The sequence below is a fragment of the Elephas maximus genome, chromosome 16 (assembly GCF_024166365.1).
Source record: "Elephas maximus indicus isolate mEleMax1 chromosome 16, mEleMax1 primary haplotype, whole genome shotgun sequence".
In the NCBI taxonomy this organism is placed as follows: domain Eukaryota; kingdom Metazoa; phylum Chordata; class Mammalia; order Proboscidea; family Elephantidae; genus Elephas; species Elephas maximus.
The window spans coordinates 47395714-47418607 of record NC_064834.1 but is presented as its reverse complement, the minus strand read 5'-3'; the positions used below and the strand labels follow the sequence as shown (position 1 = coordinate 47418607).

The 22894-nt window shown below is 38.4% G+C and overlaps 2 protein-coding genes across 5 annotated transcripts in view; one reads left to right on the top strand and one right to left on the bottom strand.

The window, feature by feature from the left end:
* The window catches only part of ENTPD1 (ectonucleoside triphosphate diphosphohydrolase 1), a 221107-nt gene that overhangs the window by 193566 nt on the left and 4647 nt on the right, over nt 1-22894 (bottom strand). For both annotated transcript variants that reach the window (XM_049854625.1, XM_049854631.1), the window contains exons 2-3: nt 10716-10788; nt 8076-8195 (exon numbers count right to left, since the gene is read on the bottom strand). The gene's annotated coding sequence lies outside the window, so the exon portion shown is untranslated. The remainder of the gene's footprint in view (nt 1-8075; nt 8196-10715; nt 10789-22894) is intronic.
* Nucleotides 1-22894, top strand: part of TCTN3 (tectonic family member 3) — a 28251-nt gene that overhangs the window by 773 nt on the left and 4584 nt on the right. For 2 of the 3 annotated variants that reach the window (XM_049854623.1, XM_049854621.1), the window contains exons 3-13: nt 107-225; nt 4243-4370; nt 4610-4718; nt 5599-5714; nt 6163-6198; nt 6992-7066; nt 8004-8129; nt 9061-9168; nt 10752-10846; nt 11206-11359; nt 14424-14561. In XM_049854623.1, coding sequence (XP_049710580.1) covers nt 107-225; nt 4243-4370; nt 4610-4718; nt 5599-5714; nt 6163-6198; nt 6992-7066; nt 8004-8129; nt 9061-9168; nt 10752-10846; nt 11206-11359; nt 14424-14561 — 1204 coding nt within the window. The remainder of the gene's footprint in view (nt 1-106; nt 226-4242; nt 4371-4609; nt 4719-5598; nt 5715-6162; nt 6199-6991; nt 7067-8003; nt 8130-9060; nt 9169-10751; nt 10847-11205; nt 11360-14423; nt 14562-22894) is intronic. The other variant, XM_049854622.1, reaches the window with a different exon arrangement.

Genomic DNA, 22894 nt, shown 5'->3' with positions numbered 1-22894 from the left:
CAAGGAATCCTCTTTGACATCAGGCTTACAGTCAGTGTGCACCCTTCTCTGGACCTAACTCTCTGCTCCCAGATGTATCTCATTCTCTGTCCTGTTTTCCTCACAGGTCTTCAAGTTGGGTGTGTGTGGACAACTCTCTAATCTTCAGGAGTAATTCCCCATTTCCTACAAGAGTTTTCACGGATTCAAATGGAATTAGGCAGTTTTGTGTCCATGTGAACAACTGTAAGTAAAAACATGTTGACTGCTAAATAATGTAGAAACGTTATTGCCTATCATTTATTGAAAATTGGCTCTATCTCTGGCCTGATTCTTTTAAACGTTTTTTCTTTTAAATTTTTATCCTTGGATTTTTAAAAAATTTTTATTCCTAGCCTAATATTTCCTTTTTCTATCTTTAAAATTTTATTCTTGTCCTTGATTCTCTTTCATTCTGCTTCCCTCTGTCTCTCACTATTGAACATTTGCAATTTCTTATTCTCTCTTGACTGTAGATCAGGAAGTTTATAAAGAACTTTAATTTCAATATTTCTATCATTTCTATTAGCTCAGATAATCACAGACTGTATCCTCCACCTGACTGTAATCTCCATGTCAGTACCCACTGAATCTTCATAGTACAAAAAAAAAAAAACATAGTAGGCACCAAATAATACTTGAATGAATGCCTTTGACAAATGACTCTAAGCTAGCCTTGCTTTTAGTTCACAAGGCAAGAGTATAAGGGAAAGAGCATTAAACTGGAGTCTTGGCCCTAGCATTTACTCACCAGCTATACTGCCTTGGGAAAATCCCTTAGCATATCCAGGTACATTTCTTCAACTGTACAGTGAAAAATAATATCACTGACCCTGGATGTAAAAGTGCTCTGTGACTGTAGAGTACAATAAAGGGGCAATTATTATTAGGTTTTAAAAATGGAATTAAAAATTTGTCATTAAGACTATAACATTTCTAGATAAGAAGCTAAGATATATTGGTTGCTATTTTTAATGTCTAAAAATTTAATGTCTAGAAAGCAAAAAAATGTTCTCACGAAATAGATTTAAATATGCTTTACACTCTGAAAAGTCAACTCACCCTGACTTTATATGTTAGGAAAGAAATTGCAAAACTGTATTTGTTTGAGAAAACAGCAAATTTTTGGATTTTGGGAATTTGATCTTAGAAGTGTTATTAGAAACCCTGTGGCCATTTAGGTTGTGAGAGAGTAAAGGGAACAAGGTGAATGCTTTGTTTTTTTTTTTTAAAAAAGCTGCTCTTTCCTCTCCATTTCTCCCTTTGCCTTCTAGTTCCAACCTTATGATCACGTTCCAGGGAAATTTCAATAGCATCCAATGGTGCTCCCTATTTTTAATCCTTCCTGTCCTGCCTCCACCACCATCCTGCATACTGTTCTGGACCAATGGTTCTAGACTTTCTTTTGTACCACCACCACCTGAGAAATATGGCCACTTCTGACCCTGGTGGTGTAGTGGTTAAGAGCTACAGCTGCTAACCAGAAGGTTGGCAGTTCAAACCCACCAGGCCCTCCTTGGAAACCCTATGGGGCAGAGTTCTGCTCTGTCCTATAGGGCCATTTTGAGTTGGAACTGGGGGCAACGGGTCTTTTTTTTAATAGTGGATGATGAAACCAATGGATTTCATTGAATGAGGCTGGGTAGTGGACTCATGTTTAGTATATAAAGAGGACATATGCTTCCCTTCAATTCTGATTATTTACCTACCTCCCTCACACGTACGGAAACTCATAGTAGTTAAGAGCTATGTCTGCTAACCAAAAGGTCAGCAGTTCAAATCCACCAGACGTTCCTTGGAAGCTCTATGGGGCACTTCTTCTCTGCCCTATAGGGTTGCTATGAGTTGAAATCAACTCTACGGCAATGGGTTTAGTTTTGGGTTTTTTCTCATACGTACACACACAACATACATACACACAGTCACAGCCATGAAGAATCACTTTCTTGATCTTTCCATAACATTACATCACATTGCTCCCTTATTCAGAAACTGCCAGTGACTCCCCACCACGTACAGAATAATACCCAGCTTCTTTAGCCTGCCAGTCAAGATGCTTGTCATATTTGATCCAACTTACCTTTCTAGATTTTTCTCCCATTATTCTTTACATTGACCCTCTGCTTTGGCCGGACTCATCTACTCACTGTCCTCAAGATATGTCTTGCATTTTTCCCACGTTTGCATTTGCTTTTCTCCTTCCGCGTTCCTCTTTCTCTCTGCATTTCAAAATCCCTGCCTCTTCCATGAGGCTTCTGCTGATCACATCAGTTGGAAGTGAGCACATCTTCCTCGGAAGTTGTAAGGCATTATTGTTTGAGTCACTTCTTTGGACCTTATGGTATACCTTGCATTGTTATCAGTGTCTTCCCAGATCAGTTGTAAGCACCTAGAAAGGATGGGTCTACCTTTACCCACAGTGAAAACATCATTAAAGGACGTTCTTAGACGAGGTCTGTACATTATGATGGAGGAACAAAAACCCTTGGCCAGGAATTAGTAGCTTTAGGAAATAGGAAGTTAGGACCTACTCCTTGCTCTGTGAGGTGATTCTGTGGCCTTTAGCAAATCACTTACCTCTCAGGATCAAGTTTCTTACTCTAAAAAGAATGGGATTGGGCTAGATGAGCTGGCTGCTATGCAAAAGGCAGGCAGTTTGAACCCACCAGCTGCTCTGCAGGAGAAAGATGTGGCAGCCTGCTTCCATAAAAGTGTACAGCCTTGGAAACCCTATTGGGCAGTTTTCGTCTGTCCTACAGGGTTGCTATGAATTGGAATCGACTCGGCAGCAATGGTGTGGGTTATGTCTAAATACATTAGATCTCTGTTACATGTAGTATATTATGTATGATAGTAAAGATTTGGGGCAAAAACGCTTATTCTGTTTAGCTTATACTCCTTATCACCACTATTTCTGCTACTGCAGCTACCACAGTATCCCTGCACTGAAGTGAAAGACAAAATGTTAACTTTCTCTTACTTATTTCTTTCTCTTTTTTTTTTTTTTCCCTCTTATCAAGCCATGAAAAAATAGCCAAATAAATATTTGCCCCTGTGGGGTAGTTTTTGTCTGTCCTATAGGGTCACTATGAGTTGGAATCAACTGGACAGCAGTGAGTTTGGTTAGTTTTTATTTACCTGGTATTGCCATAACAAAAATACCAAAAATATGTGGCTTTAAAGAAGAGAAATTTATTTTCTCAGTTTTGGTGGCTGGAAGTCCAAATCAGGGCATCAGTTCTAGGGGAAGGTCTCTCCTTGTCAATAGCCCGGGGTGTTCCTTGGCATTCCTTCGTTTGTAGATAGTTCCTCACATGGTCTCTCCCCCTGTGTGTGTCTCTGTGTTTGTTCTGCCTATTTATAAGACACCACTCAGAAGGGATTAGGTTTAAGACCCTCCATATGCTGGTATGACCTCATTAACGTAAAAAAGAAAACCTTATTTCCAAAGAGGGTCACATTCACAAGTACCAGGGTCAGAATTTCAACGTACGTTGTTAGGGGGCACAGTTCAGTCCATAACATTACATTTAGAGGAAACAGGAAGATTTGGGCTGGTAGGTCAAATACTGTCTCGAACTTTGCCAAGTTCTTGTGGAAACAGTACCGTTTTGTTGTATCAGAAACTCATATGGAGCAAATGTGAGCATTAGTGAGCCTTCTATTTTCATCACAGCACTGGCGGTGCAGTTGTTAAGAGCTACAGTGAGCTACAGCGGCTAACAAAGAGGTCAGCAGTTCGAATCCATCAGCCGCTCCTTGGAAATCCTACGGGGCTCTGTCCTGTGGGGTCACTGAGTCAGAATTGACTCATGGCAACAATGGATTTGGTTTTCATTTTTATTTTCACCACAAATTGCTTATCATATACATTCCTGCCATCAGAGATCTGGAACTGACTAACATTCATTGACCGTATTCTTATCTCAGATCTTAATTCTAAAACAATATTTCAACTAACACATTACAAATAAATTAGGAGGTGACAGAATCGTGTTTACCTCTGAAGATGGAATACTGATTGGGAACCTTCTAGGTGGTGGTGATACAAGTATATAAATTGGTAAAAATTCTTTGAGTTTTACATTTAAGATTAATGCCTTTACACACTTTATGTATATTATGCTTCATTAAAAATATTTTTAAAAATTAGTTATTTGGTATTGCAGATTTTCAAATAAATGTCTTTTTGCTAAACGTTTTTTCTTTTTAAAAACATTTTAGCAGAATTAAACTATTTCCAGAAGCTCCAAAAGGTTGACACAATCAACTTTCAGGCCCTGGCTGCAGAGTTTGGAGGCTTTCATTTTATTTCAACTTTCCAAATCCAGTCACCACCACCTTTTTACAGGGTAAGCTGTGGAAGGGAATGGGATTGTTTTGTTCTGTTTCAGTTTTCCCCTCTTAAAGACAATTGACTGGGTATCTTTGAGATACCTCCCTACAACTAGGTTAACCATTGTCAGTTCTTTTAGAGCACAGTACTGTCCACGTTAACAACCTTTTGAGTTACCCTTGTTTCATCTTTTTCTTTTCTGGTGAGGTTCAGTCTAATCTCACTGCAAATAAGTTTTTCTTATACTGTGTTCAGGCTGGCGACCCTATTCTGACTTACTTCTCTAAGTGGTCTATAGTAAGCCTGCTGAGACAGCCTGCAGGAGTTGGAGCTGGAGGACTCTGTGCTGAGAGCAATCCTGCAGGTGAGTCCAGGGCAGAAGTATCAGTCTCTTTGTTCTATTTAAAATAGGCTTTCTTGGTAAGGTCGTGGTAACTCCACAGACACATCCAAACTCCCTGAGGGACCAAATTGCTGGGCTGAGAGCTGTGGGGACATGGTCTCGGGGAGCATCTAGCTCAGTTGGTGTAACAGTTTATAAAGAAAATGAAAACATTCTACTTTGGTGAGTAGTGTCTGGGGTTTCAAAAGCCTGTGAGCTGCCATCTAGAATACTCTACTGGTCTCATCCCTTTGGGAGCAAGGAAAAATGAAGAAAACTAAAGATACAAGGGAAAGATTAGTCCAAAGGACTAATGGGCCACATCTACCATGGCCTCCACCAGACTGAGTCCAGCACAATGAGATGGTGCCGTCTACTACCACTGACTGCTCTGACAGGGATCACAAAAGAGGGTCCTGAACAGAGCTGGAGAAAAATGTAGAGCAAAATTCTAACTCAAAAAGAAAGACCAGACTTGCTGGCCTGACAAAGACTGGAGAAACCCTGAGAGTCTGGCCCCCGGACACTCTTTCAGCTCAGTAACGAAGTCACTCCTGAGGTTCACCCTTTAGCCAAAGATTGGACAGGCCCGTAAAACAAAACGAGACTAAATGGACACACCAGCCCTGGGGCAAGGACTAGAAGGCAAGAGGGGACAGGAAAGCTGATAATAGGAACCCAAGGTTGAGAAAGGAGAGTGTTGATGTGTCGTGGGGTTGTTAACCTGTGTCATAAAACAACATGTGTACTGTTTGAGAAACTAGTTTGTTCCGTAGACCTTCATCTAAAGTACAATAAAAAAAGAAAAAAAAATTAAATAGGCTTTTTCATTTACTATTCCCTTAATTCTTTTTGTTCTAAGGTTTCCTGGACAGTAAAAGTACCACTTGCACTCGCTTCTTTAAGAACCTGGCAAGTAGCTGTATCTCAGATCCAGCCCTCGATGCTGCCTCTTACTATAACTTCACAGTCTTGAAGGTGGGTTCTCCTTCTCTCTTTCTACTCTGTCACTGATGTGGATTTGAAATCAACATCATGTTCCCACTGTTCGTGGGTTGTGGAAAGAGCACTGGCAACCCTACTATCTGGAGAAAGATAAAGAATTAGGGGTATATAGCCAGGATAATAGATTATCACTCTCCTGGCTAATAGGATTGGCTTGGGAAGGGGTTAAGGACTGCCTTCACTCTTTCACCCAAACTTACAGCTTTTATTATTTGGTAGGTGAGTTCAGTCCATCCAACCTCCCCTCTAGTTCCACTGCCTGGTATTCTGGTGTAAGGAAAATTCAGGTGGAAGAGAAGAAGTGAATCATTCTAATATGCTGATTCCGCCCCTACCATGACCACCATCCAAAGCCTATCGGTAGTAATATGAAACCACAAGCTCCATGATATACATGCACACTCATTATTTCTTATTCTAGGTTCCAAGAGGTATGACTGACCTGCAGAATATGAAGGTATAATGCTGTTTATCAAGAAAAATGGAGAGAAAATATTTTTCCCGTTTGCATCTGAGGCTATTTCAGTTTAGATTGTAGTGGTGAAAGAAAACGTTTGTGTGTTGTATCAAACAGCTATTTATGGATTTAGATCATTGTTTTCCCAAGTGTGTTCTATACAACTAGAAAGTGTCATATGAAACAAAGATTCCATGTTAAATAAGTTTTGAAAACACTGGATTAAATAAAGCTAAACACTTTAAGATGCACTTATTGGAGTCCCTGGGTGGTTAATATACTTGGCTGCTAACCAAAAAAGGTTGGGGGTTCAACTGTACCCAGAGGAGCCTCAGAAGAAAGTCTGGCAATCTACTTCCAAAAAAGTACTCATTGAAAACCTATGGAGCACAGTTCTGCTCTGACACACGTGGGTTCCCGTGAGTTAGAATCGACTTGACAGCAACTAATTTCAGGTCTTAGAGCTTTCATATGCTAGAAAGCCTTAAAAAATAGGTGAGTGTAAAATACAGTGTTTCTAAAATTTATTTAACCATTTAATCCTTATCTTTTGTTTAATAGGATTAGTGTTCTGAGGAATATATTTGGAGAAGTGCTGATCTAGAATGACTTGAATTTAAGTTGTAGGCTGGGAATGGAAGGATAGAGAATTGGGAAAGTCAAGAAGGAAAAAATACTTATCTCAGCATGATATGTAGGTGGGAGTTCAGTAGGTTAGTGGGCTTCAGTAGGTGGAAGAAAAAATGCTGCTTTTGATTTTAGCTGATTTACATCTTTCCCTTGCTCTTTCAAGGTGCCTGTAACACTTGTCTCACAGGCTGCTTCTCCTCTGTTGGCTGGCAACACTTGTCAGAATGTTGTTTCCCAGGTATGGATGCTGTCCTTGGCATAGGACTTGACTCTAGACTAACATATGTTGATCCACATTACCAGAGGTGCCCCATCTTCCATTAAGTACTCGACCAACCCTACGTGAATTTTCATGTATTATCAGAAATTTAACATATCCAGAAGAGCCCATCTGCTTCTACCCTACCATGTCTTAATCTTTTCTATTGCCACGATCCTCCAGTACTTCAAGCCCAGAACATTAAAATTATTTTTGACTTCTCTTCCTTTTTTCATATACAGTCTCTTACCAATTTTCTTCTGTTGACATGGTATCATCTGAAAATCTGAAGACTAGCCTACTCTTATTCTCCATTCTCTCTCTTCTAATCCATACAACCTAGAGAATTAAGAGTTATTTAAAGTATTTTAAAGATTGTGCTTCAGAAATTTAAGTTTACCTTTGATTGCTTATGATTTCTATCCCCAGCTGTTTTTACTCAACGTCAGACATCGCTAGAGCTAAATAAAACAGGTTTCCAGTCCATGCTCACCTCTTCCTCTGCTTCTGCTCACCCTCTTCTACCCCAGTCAACACTTATTTTTCTTCTCTTTGTTACCATAAACTCACCTCTTCCATGAGCCCTTTCAAAGAGCTCTGGCCAGTCTTTTTTCTTATGTCCAGATATGACATGATCTTTATCGTTTCATGGTATTTGTGTTTGGCATTTTTAAGATTACTTTTTTAGTCTCCCTCACCAGTTATAATAAAGACAGAAAGTCCTCTGTCCTGACACAGTCAGTCCACTAAATATTTTTTTATTTGTATTCTTTTTTTTTTAATTATATTTTAGGTGAAAGTTTGCAGCACACATTAGTTTCTCATTCAAAAATGTATACACAAATTGTTTTGTGACATCAGTCCACTAAATATTTTTTACTAATTGATTCTTTTTTTTTTTTTTTTTGCATTTTAGGTGATGTATGAGATAGAGACGAATGGAACCTTTGGAATCCAGAGAGTCTCTGTCAGTTTTCAACAAACCAACCTGACCATTGAGCCAGATGCTTCCTTACAGCAACGCTTCGTCACTCGCTTCAGAGTCAGTACCCTTCTCCTAGAGAGGATTGGGAGGGAAAATACTGGGCTGGAAGTAGTTCCCCTGCTTCTGAAAGACATGCGAAATAGAATAAGAATATGAAGGGCTAGTCCAATTTGTCAACTGAAGCTTCAGCAGTCAATATTTCATTATTAAGCTATAAGTGATAGGGATTCAACAATGTTTATTCATTATCATTTTCTCTGATTCTCTCTCTGGCCCCAAGCAAAGTAGGACTGTAATCTCAAATCAAAACTCCTTTGTAAACAGTAATTTTGAATCATAAAGTAAGCAACATCCTACAGAAATTCTTTAACTAGCTTTTCTCATATTTCTGGATATTCAGTGGTTTATTCATTACCCCTGTGATTTAAGTTTCCAATCTTGATCACCACCTTTGCCTTTCTTCAACTTCTTTCCTCTTTTTGAACCCAATAGAGTACAATTTCTTCTCAACTCTACCATCTGGTGATCAAGCAAGTTTCTAAGTGTCTCAGAGTTCATATTTGAGGCATCTAAATATATATATGTATTCACATAATATATACATGTATTATGTGAATACATGTATATATTTTAGAGTATACCTACAACTTAATTACATTTAAGTTTACCTGCTTTCAGCCAAGTTAAACATATCCCTGAGTTGATAGTAATTTTTGAGAAACCGGGTTGGGGGATCCTTGGTTGTAATACTTGGTAGAAATAGCATATTGTGAATTTCAATAATAAAATCATTCAGAATTTATTTTAGTGAGTTAAAAAAAAATACTAAAACAGAAATTTCTGCAAAATGCTACACTGCAGAAGGAAGCCAGATTGTTTAGTGTGGCAAGTTGTTTCGCTGCCTTAAGGAAAGGTACAAAAGCCAAGCAGTGGGAGTTGGGAAAGCATGCTTTTCTGAATAATTGAATTTTCTTTTCTCTTCCTGCAGGCTTTTGAGCAAAACACAGCGGCTTCTCGTCCTGGTCCTAGAAGTGGAAACCCTGGCTATATTGTTGGGAAGCCACTCTTGGCTTTAACTGGTGATGTAAGTTACTCAGTATCCTTTTTGGTCTGTTGCAACCTAATGAGAAAAGCTACAGCTGCTAATTTTTTGGATTTTCCAATCCCTGACATTTTTCAGCATTTCCTTCACCAAACTATTAACGTATTATCCTCTAACATGTTGATGCCACCAGTGGCTTTAAAGCTTATGTTAGAGTGGATGAAGGTAAGTGTGGTGAAATGAGTTCATTTATGTGGCCTTTTGCCTTGGTTCTTTGGAAAAACAGTTTAAGAGATTTGTCCCCTAAGACCTGAGGAGTTACCTTTGCCATAGTTTTCTACCCTAGAGGATCTGTTACTTTTGCTAGGTTGACTGACACTTCCTGGGTACACTGTAAACAACTTTTTATCTGGTCTGGGCTGCAGCCTGCCCTGTCATTGGTATGTACCTTGCAGGGATTGGTCAATACACTGTGCATATGAGGTAGCCTACTATGCAAATTAAATGTCTGTGGCCTACCAAGAGGGGATCGGCCCTGGTGGGAGTGCCATGCCTTGAAATTGACAGGGAGTCGTGTATATAAGTAGCCAACCCCACAGAGGTTTCCAAGACAGGAAGAAGCAGAAGGAAGAAAGAAGAGAAGCAGAGAGAGGAGGCAAGGAACTTCCTGAAAGAGCTGTAATATGGTCAAGGGCTATAACACTGAAGACAGCGAGAGGCCCAGAAGGGGCCCAGTGGCAGAGCCAGCAGTAACAGACAGCAGGGCCAAGAGGAACCTGTCCTCAGGGGGCTGAGAGTAACAGAGAGTTGTCCTGCATTGAAGAAGGGACTTTGCCTACACACTTCTTTATCTTGATCTTAAGTTGTAACCTATTGAATCTGATCCGGAGTTGTAGTGTGTTCCTTAATAAATCATTTTAACTGTAAGTACATTTCGTGAGTTCTGTGAGACATTGCAGCAAATTGCCAGATCCAAATGAGGGAGGGAAGAGTGCTGAGGGGGGAGACAGTGTCTGGTGTCAGAGATAGAGTGGTACAGCAGCTTGGAGAATGTGGAAATCTGGGATATATTTGACCTCCACCTCATAGGAATTGGCTTTGGTCTGATCCTGGCCATCATTGCCCCTGAAGTTAGGCAAGTTCTATAACTACCACTACAAGGAGCTCTGGTGGCACAGTGGTTAAAGTGTTGGGCTGCTAATCAAAAGGTCAGTGTTTTGAACCTACCAGCCACACCCAGGAGAAAGATGTGGTAGTCTGCTTCTGTAAAGATTATAGCCTTGGAAACCCTATGAGGCAGTTCTCTGTCCTACAGGGTCGCTATGAGTCAGAATTGACTCGACGCAACAGGTTTTGTTACTCCTCTTCCTCCTCCTAGTCCCATTTCACAGTAGAGATTGTGACTGATTTTTGTTTGTTAATGAGATATTTATATCCTTGTGTGTGGTTAACCATTTTTGAAAAAGCTGTAACTGTCTCCTGGTTTTTCAATTACTAGGGGAAAAAAACCCACAAATTTGTGACTTGAAAGATAGTGTGATATTAATAAACTGTAAGTGGTGTTAAGAGAGTGAAAGCATACATTTTCCAATCCTACCTACTTTTTTTGTTGTGATCCCCTTGACTTTTCATCTTAGATGACCCTCTTGCAGAGTCAGGGTGATGGAACCTGTTCTGAAAAGAGACATAAAGTACAGTTTGGAGTGAATGCAATCTCTGGGTGCAAGCTTAGGTAATCCTTTTCTTCTGCATCATTTTCCACAATTTTGTCTCTCCCTGTAGGGAGATATGGCAACTTTTACATTTTAAATGGTAGTTCAGAGAATGGTAGTTAGGATTATTCTCATCTATGTAATTTTAATACTCCTAAGATTTTTCTGAAAAGAGTCCTTTCATACCTGTTTAGGATTGTTTTCTCTAATATATTTTTTAATATTATTTCTAATGTTTGGATTAACGTAGTAATATGGTTACATTATTACAGTGACGATGCTAAATTTACTTTCTGAAATGCTGATTATTGGACTATTGTTTATACACACTTCCATGGTATTAACGTTGGACTCCAGGCTCCATGGTATTTAATTACAGGCTGAGGGAGGTGGACTATAGCCACTTGCCCCAGGAGATTTATCAGACTCTTCACGGAAAGCCCAGACCAGAGCATGTCGCTGTCTTTGGTAACGCTGACCCAGCCCACGAAGGACAGTGGACCAGGATCCTCAGTCGGAACTGCAGTGTTTTGGTAAGAAGAGAAATATGCTTTCTAACCAAGACTCACTTTACCCCTTTGTAAGTTATGGATAGTAACATTAAAACCAGCCCTGTTTTCACTGATGATGTGATTGTTATAGAAAGAAGAATATAAAAAAAAATGTCCGTTTGAAGTCATTATTTCAGCTTAGGTTTACAAAATTTGAAAGCAGAAAGTCTAGAGATTGCTCTGTGATTGAAAATCACCCCTATATTTCAAACGTTCTTTTATATTCATGAAAATTTGGTTAGCACATACTTCTTTTTTTGTGTGAGGTTGAAATCCTGCTCTTACTGTTGTTGTTGTTATAAAAATAATACATTTACAAGTTTAAAAATTCAAAGTGTGTAGGATGGCATTGAATGAAAAGTAAAAACCTCACACATTCCCAGCCCCGGAAGTAACCACATTTAACTGTTTTTGTTTTTAGTTTACCACTGGTCCACATCAGGTATACCTCTTGACTTCCTTCTAAGTAAAATGAGGAAATTAGCTCTCCTGTCTTGCCTGCTTCCTCTCTTGCCTGTCCACAATCTCTTGACTTCAGTCAGCCAAATCATTATTTTTATTTCTTTTCATTTAAAATTTTAAGTTATGTTTGTTTTTCTGGATAAGTAATATATACACTTGTTTTACAATTCATGAAGTACAAATCTCCCTTCCAGGCATCTGTTCCCTTCCACAGAGGCAACCAAAGTTACTTACTAGTTTCTTTCCTTCCAGAAATATTGCATGCTTACACAAGTAAATACTCTTATTTTCTTTTTTTCACCCAAATGATAGAATATTATAAGCACTGCTCTGCACGTTGCTGTTTTCACTTGGACTTAGCTCTTCATTCTCATTCTTTTTTTATAGTTTTTAGCATATACAGTATATAGTATTCCACTATACGTGTTGTAATTGTTACTTGCTGTTGAGTCGGCTCCAACTCACGGCAATCTTATATACATAACAGAACAAAACATTGTCCAGTCCTATACCATTTTCATGATTGTTGGTACGTTTGAGTCTATTGTTAAGGTTATCGTGTCAGTCCGTCCCATTGAGGGTTTCTCTCATTTTCATTGGCCCTCTACTTTACCAAACATGATGACCTTTTCTAGCAATTGGTCTTTCCTGATGATGTGTCCAAAGTAAGCAAGGCAAAGTCTTGCCATCTCATTTCTAAGGAACATTCTGATTGTATTTCTTCTAAGACTGATTTATTCATTCTTTTGGCAGTACAATAATTTATTTAACCAGTATTATAGATAGACATTGAGGTTGTTTTCCGTCTTTTCCTATTACAATGCGACATTTTATAACCTTGTTCAGGCACTATTTTATACATATAAGAAAAAACTGATAAGATAAATTCTTAGAAGTGGAATTATTGGATCAAAGAGTATATACATTTAAAATTTTAATAAGTATTGCCAATTTATCCTCCGTACAGATTGTCCCAATTGACAATCCCACTATCCATATATGAGACTGCTTAATACCCCATATCCTCACCAACATTGCCCATCTGAAAGGTGAAAAATAGCTTTAGTCTGTTTTTGTCTTACCCTGAGCAAGGTTGAGCATCTTGACATATGACAATTTATATTTTCTTTCCTATTATTTCTGTATTTATATCCTTTGTCAATTTTTATTGAATTATTGGTCTTATGACTTGTTGGAGCTCCTTATGTATCTGAGAAATTAGCTCGTTTTGTGGTATGAGTTGCAAATATTTTTTCTCAATTTGTCTTTTGTCTTTTGACTTTGCTTATGGTTTTTTGTGTTTTTTTTTTGCCATGTAGAAATTGATTTTTATGTTGTAAAATTTAGCAGTTTTTTTTTCCCCTCTGGGTTTTGGCTCAGACTTTGAAAGGCTTTTCCCTTTAGAGATTATTTTTAAAATGCCCCTCTTCCTTTTCTCAGCACTAATAATAGGGGAGTTAAGAGGATTTGGAGTGATAGGTAAACATATGTACTCTATTTAGCATTTGGGCAACTAAATTCAAATTAAGTTCTTTTAAACCACAAACTTAGCCATACCTGAGGGAGGGTAGTTTGGGGCGGTACATGGCAACGTACAGGAAGAGAATGATTAGTGATAAGGATTGTGATTATAATAGAATTACTCTTTATTATTCTTAAACCTGCTATCTATTTTTAAATCACATTTTGAAAAAATATTTGATGACATGGAAAAATGTTCATAATGTAGAATAAGTGAAAAAATGTTTAAAAATATTTGGAATAAGCACATGAGAAGATACTCAATATCATTAGTCATTAGGAAAATGAAAAACTATATTGAGATACCAATTCACACTCACCAGGAGGACTATAATTAAAAAGATTGATAACACGTGTTGGCAAGGATGTAGAGAAATTAGAACTGTCATACATTTCTGGTGGGAATATAAAATGGTGTAATCACTTTGGAAAGCAGTTTAGTAGTTCCTCAAAAAGTAAACAGAATTACCATATGACTCAGCAATTCCACTCTTAGGAATATGCCCAAGAGAATTGAAAACATACAGCCACACAAAAACTTGTACACAAATATTCATATCCATATTAACTTATAATAACCAAAAAGTGGAAACAACCCAAATGTCCACCAACTGATGAATGCTTAATCAAAATGTTTTATATCCATACATTGGAATATTATTCAGCCTTAGAAAGGAATACTGATACATTCTACAAAGTGGATGAAAACAGTATACTAAGTGAAAGAAACCATATACAAATAATCACCTATTGTGTGATTACATTTATATGAAATGTTCAGAATAGGCAAATCCAGAGAGACAGAAAATAGATTAATGATTGCTGGGGCAGAAGTAGCCCTGGTGTCACAACGGTTAAGCACTTGGCTGCTAACCGAAAGGCAGTGATGAAAATGTTCTGGAATTAGACAGTGGTGCTGGTTGCAAAACTTTGTGAATATACTAAATATCACTTCTCCATTACTGTATAATGTTTAAGAACCAACAACTGCTTGATGATACATGCAGACTCAGTAAGGCAGCCATCAGGCAATTCAAGGAGATGCTTCTTTACGCTTTTACAGGCTATGAATTATACATCCTGCTGTTTCATACCAGTTTCCCTGGAGATCCAGGTATTGTGGGCATATATAGGCCTCCAGTCCAACCCACAGGCTCATGTGTCAGGAGTCCGATTCGTCTACCAATGCCAATTTGTACAGGTAAGTCATGGCTCATAGTGGCCTTATAAGGCCTTGATTGTCTTATAAGCCATTTGATACCCAGATAATTTTTTAACTTCTGAGATCCAGTTTATACTATCAGCCAATGCTTGTTTAGAAGTGAAGCTGACACTATGAACTTTCAAGTCTATCTTCCCTGCCTGGTTACTGAAATTAGCATGTTGTCATGGTAAACACAATCTATACCCTTTTTTTCCCCAGGGATTTTTGTTGTTGTAGGCTTTTTTAGGCTCCTTTACTCTAGTACAGGCTAATTTCTTTTAAATACATTTTGCAAGCATTTCTATGCTGGTAAACATCAACCAGAGAAAACATTTTCCATAAATGTGTGTTAAACATCCCAGTCAGATACCTATCAGAGTCTCTGAGCCTACTGATTGCTGTTAAAGTCACTGTTGTGGCTAGTTTGTAGTCACCAATTCTTGGTCATATGAGTTCCATTGATATAAATAATTTTTATCTGTAGTAAATACATACCTGTTGTTTATGATGTGCCTTAGAACAGCTTTAGCATCTGCTTTGGCTTTAGAACCTAATTCTTGGCTTTGTAAGTTGAAACTTAGTATTTTCATTTTACTTAGAAATAACAAGGTCCTAGTGAATTGATTCATGTATAAACCAATATGCCAGTTTATTAACTTTTAACAAAAATTAAGTATTAAACTGATTGAAATTCTTATCTGATAGTTGTTGCATTTATATCCCAGAAAAGAAACAAACTTGAGACTACATCTAGGTCAAAAGTAAAATAACTTTAGTTCTTCTTCACAACAGGAGTGAGGACCTTAGTTCTCTTTGCCTATAAATCAGTTAACACTCAAGTTACCAGAAACTGTGTTTATGAGAACATTCCATTCTCTCCCTATTGGTTTAACGAATAAAATAGAACTGTCGAAGCTCTGGTGGCATAGTGGTTAACAGCTTGGCTGCTAACCCAGAGGTCGACATTCAAATCCGCCAGCTGCTCCTTGGAAACTATATGGGGCAGTTCTAGTCTGTCTTGTATGGTCACTATCAAGTCGGAATTGACTCCATGGCAATGGGTTTGGTCTTTTGGGGTTTTTTTATTTCTGTAAGAATCATTTAATCTGTTACAGATCCATAGTTATATTTTTCTAAACTTTTTAAACTGTATTATATTTTTTGTTTATGAGTTCCTGTGTTGTTTGGAAGATACTCACAAGATTATTCTTTTTATTTTCTCAAATCTCTGGTTCTTCTAGGCATTGAAGCTACCCAGTATCTCTTTCTTTCTAGAAATTTAACTGATATATTTTCCTACTATTTAGCAGAGTGCTCCCTTTACAAAAGCACACCTTATAGTCATTCACATCCAACTAGCCTAAGTGGATGCCAGTTAAGAGAATTTCGACCATACTTCATTTGTGCATAATCAAAGAAACAGTACCTATTCCAATAATGAAATAAAGATTAACCGTGTTGAACTTATTGAAAAGTGGTTTGGAATATACAAATCAATGTTACTTTACAAGGGTTAGATTTAGGGGATTTGCAGACCTAATTTTGACTATATAAAAATTTTCACTTTATGCACTAATTTGAGAATCTTTCAGACTTCACAAAGTGTTAAAACAGAATTGTTGGTAGTATTTTCTGAAATAAACAAAATATTAGAGCTTAAAGTAGAAATAAAGCAACCATACATGACAGAACTGGATCCATAGCAAAAGAAATGTGCAGACTCAGAGATGTGCCTTTGTCTGTCTTGATAAAAGAATGAGGTGACCAAACTTTGGCAGTTTTTTTTCTTTCTTTCTTTTTATGCTCTTCTTGCTGCACATGCTAAACAGTGAATTTTCTGATTTTGCCTATATATAACTTTATAGGCATAACTTTTCTACAAAGCTGTCAAGGAGCATCCAAGGATCCACAGATTTGAGGCTGGCTTTGTGGTCACTAGTCAGTGTGATGATCCAGAACCAGTGACAGTTTAGCATATTCCTAAGCAGCCAAACAACAGATACATTTGTCTGGAAACACAGGACCAGGAGATGGCAGCAAATATCAGTAGTCACTGCAGGCAAGATGCCAGAGTACCAGATTGGCAGTCTGACCAGTGGCCAGGGGGAAGAATAGGTACGAAGGCAGTTTATAAGAAAAGTCATGCAATCCAAGGCCAGGTAGTCTATGGGAGCTGAAAGGAGAAGGAAACACTACGTATCAGTGGTAGTAACACTGGTCAATGAAAACAGTATCTTATCCCAGCTTCTGACTAGTCTTGTGGGGTAGGACCCAGTCTTGGGGGAGTTAGTTTAGGCCTTGAAGGTGGGACCAAGCAATTGGTGGTAGATTACTTTGATGAATTATAGAATAATTTTTTAAAAGTGCTACTATTGATCCTTTGAGATTTATACCTTAGCTAAAAAATAAAATAAATATTTTATTTTTTAGCTAAGGTATAAATCTCAAAGGATCAATAGTAGCACTTTTAAAAAATTAATTCTATAATTCATCAAAGTAATATATATGTACATTTTAAAAAGTCCAAAAATGCCAGAAAAGAGAGGGGGAGGCTTTTGACAAAAAATAAAATCCTGTATTCCTCAGTGCCATTCTGTTCTCCAGAAATTACCTGTTTCTTCTGGCATTTACTTCTATCTCTAAACAATATATGTGTGCTTAGTTATCCTGACTCATCCGTTTTAGAGATTATCTGCTGACTTGCTATTTCGGTCAATGATTTTAGCCCTATTATTCTCTTCTTCCCCTCTGAAACTTGCTCTTGAATGTAGAGTAGCTAAAACAAAAGGAAGAGATGATGAAGTAAAAGAGCTGAACAGAAAATTCAAAGGGTGGCTCAAGAAGACAAAGTATTATAATGAAATATTCAAAGACCTGAAGTTAGAAAACCAAAAGGGAAGAACTCACTCTGCATTCTCAAGCTGAAAGAACTGAAGAAAAAATTCAAGCCTCGAGTTGAAATATTAAAAGGTTCTATGGGCAAAATGTTGATAAAGGCAGGACGTATCAAAAGAAGATGGAAGAAATACATAGAGTCACTGTACCAAAAAGAGTTGGTCAATGTTCAACCATTTCAGGAGGTAGTATGTGATCACGAACCAATGTTACTGAAGGAAGAAGTCCAAGCTGCACTGAAGGCATTGGCGAAAAACAAGGCTGTAGGAATTAACGGAATATCAATTGAGGTGTTTCGACAAGTGGATGCAACACTGGATACACTCACGCGTCTATACCAAGAAATTTGGAAGACAGCTACCTGGCCAACTGACTGAAAGAGAGAAATACACTCGCCCATTCCAAAGAAAGGTGATCCAAAGGAATGTGAAATTATCAAGCAATATCACTAATATCCCACACGAGTAAAATTTTGCTGAAGATACTGAAAAATTGGTTGCAGCATCAGTACTTCTGAAAGGGAACTGCCAGAAATTCAAGGCAGATTGAGAAGAGGACATGGAATGAAGGATATCATTGCTGATGTCAGAAGGATCGTGGCTGACAGGCGAGGTCAGCACAACTGGACTAAACCAAAAGCAAAGAAGTTTCTGGAATAAACTGAATGCTTCGAAGGCCAGCGTAGCAGAGATGGGGGTTTGGGGACCATGGTTTCAGGGGACATCTAAGTCAACTGGCATAATAAAATCCATTAAGAAGACATTCTGCATCCCACCTTGGAGAGAGGCATCTGGGGTCTTAAACGCTAGCAAGTGGCCATCTAAGATCCATCAATTGGTCTCATCCCACCTGGATCAAAGGAGAATGAAGAACACCAGGGACCCAAGGTAATTACAAGCCCATGAGACAGAAGGGGCCACATAATCCAGAGACTACATCAGCCTGAGACCAGAAGAGCTAGAAGGTGCCTGGCTACAACTGATGACTGCCCTGACAGGTAACACAACAGAGAACCCCTGAGGGAGCAGGAGACCAGTGGGATGCAGACCCCAAATTCTCATAAAAAGACCAGACTTAATGGTCTGACTGAAACTAGAAGGACCCTGGTGGTCATGGCCCCCAGACCTTCTGTTGGCCCAGGACAGGAACCATTCCCAAAGCCAACTCTTCAGACATGATTGGATTGGACAATGTGTTGGAGAGGGATGCTGGTGAGGAGTGAGCTTCTTGGATCAGGTGGACATTTGAGACTATGTTGGCATCTCCTGTCTGGAGAGGTGATGAAAGGGTAGAGGGGGTCAGAAGCTGACGAAATGGACACGAAAAGAGAGAGTGGAAGGAGGGAGTGGGTTGTCTCATTAGGGGGAGAGCAACTGGGAGTATATAGCAGGGTGTATATAAGTTTTTGTGTGAGAGACTGACCTGATCTGTAGACTTTCACTTAAAGCACAATAAAAATTAAAAAAAAATAAAAGAAGGGTCATGGCTGAAAGCAGAGAATACCAGAAAGATGTTTACCTGTGTTTTATTGACTATGCAAAAGCATTTGACTCATGGATTATAACAAATTATGGATAACATTGCAAATAATGGGAATTCCAGAACACCTAATTGTGCTCATGAGGAACTTGTACATAGACCAAGAGGCAGTCATTTGAACAGAACAAGGGGATACTGTGTGGTTTAAAGTCGGGAAAGGTGTGTGTCATTATTTCATCACACTTATTGAATCTGCATGCTGAGCACATAATCAGAGAAGCTGGACTACATGAAGAACGGAGCATCAGGATTGGAGGAAGATTCTTTAACAACCTGCGATATGCAGATGATACAACCTTGCTTGCTGGAAGTAAAGAGGACTTGAAGAACTTAGTGATGAAGATCGAAGATTACAGCCTTCAGTATGGATTACACCTCAACAGAAAGAAAGCAAAAATCCTCATAACTGGACCAATAAGCAACATCATGATAAACGGAGAAGAGATTGAAGTTGTCAAGGATTTCATTTTACTTGGATCCACAATCAATGCCCATAGAAGCAGCGGTCAAGAAATCAAACAACGACGTATTGCGTTGGGCAAATCTGTGGCAAAAGACTTTTTTAAGATGTTAAAAAGTAAAGATGTCACCTTGAAGACTAAGGTGTGCCTGACCCAAACCATAGTATTTTCAATTGCCGCATATGCATATGAAAGCTGGACAATGAATAAGGAAGACTGAAGAAGAATTGATGCATTAGAATTAGGGTATTGGTGAAGAATATTGAATATACCACAGACTGCCAGAAGAATGAACAAACCTGTCTTGGAAGAACTACAGCCAGAATGCTTCTTAGAAGCAAGGATGGCAAGACTCGTTTAACTTATTTTGGACATGTTATCAGGAAGGACCAGTCCCTGAAGAAGGACATCATGCTTGGTAAAGCAGAGGGTCAGCAAAAAAGAGGAAGACTCTCAATGAGATGGACTGGCACGGTGGCTCAAACACAGCAACCATTGTGAAGATGGCACAGGACCAGGCAGTATTTGTGTTGTACATAGGGCTGCTATGAGTGAACTGACTCGATGGCACCTAACAACAACCTAACACCCCTCCTACCACTCTCCCAATATAGTTATATTGAAATATTTCATTAAATCAGTGTTCAGTGTTTCATTATTATGATTAGATAATTATTCATGCTGAGCTAAGTACAGGTAGTCCTCGAATTAGAACGGGGTTCAGTTCCAATGACTCCATCTTAAGTTGATTCCAATTGTAAGTTGAATACCTCATTTTTTTTTTTTCTTTTAGTTTTCATTATTACTGCCTTTTATTACCAGTATCTTTATAAATCCAGTCTTTGGGGGTTGGAAACATCACATATAAACATATAGATATATTTTAATACATCTATACATATTTTTTTATTACTGTCTGTTATCTAGTGCTGCTATAACAAATACCACAAGTGAATGGCTTTAACAAAGAGAAATTTATTTCTTCACAGTAAAGTAGGCTAAAAGTCCAAATTTAGGGCGTCAGCTCCAGGGGAAGGCTTTTTCTCTCTCTGTTGGCCTCCTCAATCTTCCCTTGGACTGGGAGCTTCTCCATGCAGGAACGCTGGGTCCAAAGGATGCATTCTGCTCCTGGCACTGCTTTCTTGGTGGTATGAGGTCCCCACTCTCTGCTTGCTTCCCTTTCCTTTTATCTCTTGTAAGATAAGAGGTGGTTCAGGCCACACTCCAAGGAAACTCCCTTTACATTGGATCAGTGATGCAACCTTAGTAAGGGTGTTACAATCCCACCCTAAACCACTGTAACATAAAATTACAATCACAAAATGGAGGACAGCCACATAATACTGGGAATCATGGCCTAACCAAGGTGTCATATATTTTGGGGGGACACAATTCAATCCATGACACAAACAATAAGATGTATATAAAAAAAGTATGGTTATTAGTGTGATTCATTTTTAACTGGAATACATTGTAAGCCTCGAACTACCTGTAGTTCTTCTGTAAAAACCTTTTATGTTTTCTGAAATTAATAATTACATATTTATTTTCTTTAGTTTTCTTTGCCCTTATGGCCAAGACTTCTCCCACCCTCCAACAGCTCTGTAAAATTTGTTTCAGTGCAGATTTCCAGGTCAGACTTGCATATAGTCTATCAGTTCTATTTCCTAGGTATTTTCTTCATGGAAAGCTCCATAACCCGATGTAACATAGACTGGTTGCTCCCAGCTATTGTCTTGGAATTTCCTTTGCTATCATCTTGGGAGTTCCTCTTGCTTCTTGTGTTATATTCACCGGACACTATTTACTTTTTGTTGTTGTTGTTGTTGATCTCTTGTTTTGATGGAACTCAACTTCCTGTAACCTCTTGAAAAAAATATGCATAGAAAGTACTTTTTTTTCTTTTTTAGTTCACGTATCTACATAAAACTTTTGTCAGTCATCATCATCATCACCATACTTGATTGATAGTTTTACTAGGTATAAAATTCTAGGTTGAAAATGGTTTTCACACACAATTTTGAAGGCGTTCTTCCATTGTTTTCTGGCTTTCACTACTGTTGTTCAGAAGCCATTCTAAGAGCTTTTTATTCCTACTGGTATGAAGTTTCCATATTATTGTGCCTTGGGTGGTTCTTTTCTGCATTCATTATAACAGATAATTAGTGGGCTTATTTTTACTCTGAAAACTCAATTATGAGAAATTTCTACTATTAGTATTAATATGTTTGATAATTTTCTCCCCACTATATTCTCTGTCCTCCCTCTTGTAATTCCTGTTATTCTGTTACACAGCCACTACTAGATTGATCCTCTAATATTTTTTTTCTCTTCTGTTCATCTCTTTGCCTTTTTGTTCTTTCCAGAAGAGTTTCTCAGCATTACCTTCTATCCTTGTACTGAATTTATTTTGGCTACCATATTTTCAATATCTAAGAGTCCTTTCTTATTCTCCAAATGTTTTTCATAGTATCCTTTTTCTATAATGTTTGAAGATATTAACTGTACCTTTCACTGTCCCTTTATCCTCTGAGTTTCTTTATTCTCTTCATTTGGTTCCATTTCTTTCTTTAACATGAGATGTTTTCCTCACAGGTCTGGTAATCTCTAGCTGTCTATCCAAATTTAAGAGTAAGCTATTCAGCCGGTTGAAAGCTCTGTGATCATGGGTAAGACTTACTGATTGGCGTCCTTCACTGTCAGGCACTGGGGTACAGCTGCTTTTGGGGTTGTGGAATTGCCAAATGTCAGTATCTCTTTTTTTGTTTGTTTGTTTTGCTGGGACTGTTAATTTGCTCTATCGAGGGGTCCTCCAGATTCCTGACTGAAGGGTATGGGCGTAAGATCATCTGCCAACATTTTGGAGCTTGATGAGGGGAGGAATTTAATTATACAGATTAGTCCACCTCTTTTTTAGTTCATACTTCACTCTGCCCTTGGTCATGCCTGATGTCCCTAAGTCCAGAATTCCTCAGGTTTAAATTATCCAGTCTCTTGTTGAGGTGAAGCAAAGGGTAGTTGCCTGGTTGCATTGGGGGAGGGGGGTGTTTATCATTCAGTACCAATTTTCTGCCCCCACCTCAACCTTGCCTTCCTATTATCTTCCATTACTGAGTCTTTCCAGGATTCAGCAGTACAGATTTGCTTGCTTCTGGTCTCTGAGGGCTTTTAGGTTTGATCTTTCCCTCTGTGAAACCAGGCTTCCATTTAGTTTCTGTTTTCACATATTCTGATGTCTGTGTATTTTAGTGAAGATGGAGTTTTTGTATCTGTTGTTGGATTAGAGTGATGTTTGAAATCCACAGGGAGAGGTCAAGTAGTAGCTCTTGATGAGCACATATCCTAGGTGAGTCTGAAAGAACAACTCTGTTCAAAGAACTTTTGTCATTTGGAATTTCCCAGGCACTGAAATACCAGCGTAGACTTAAAAATATA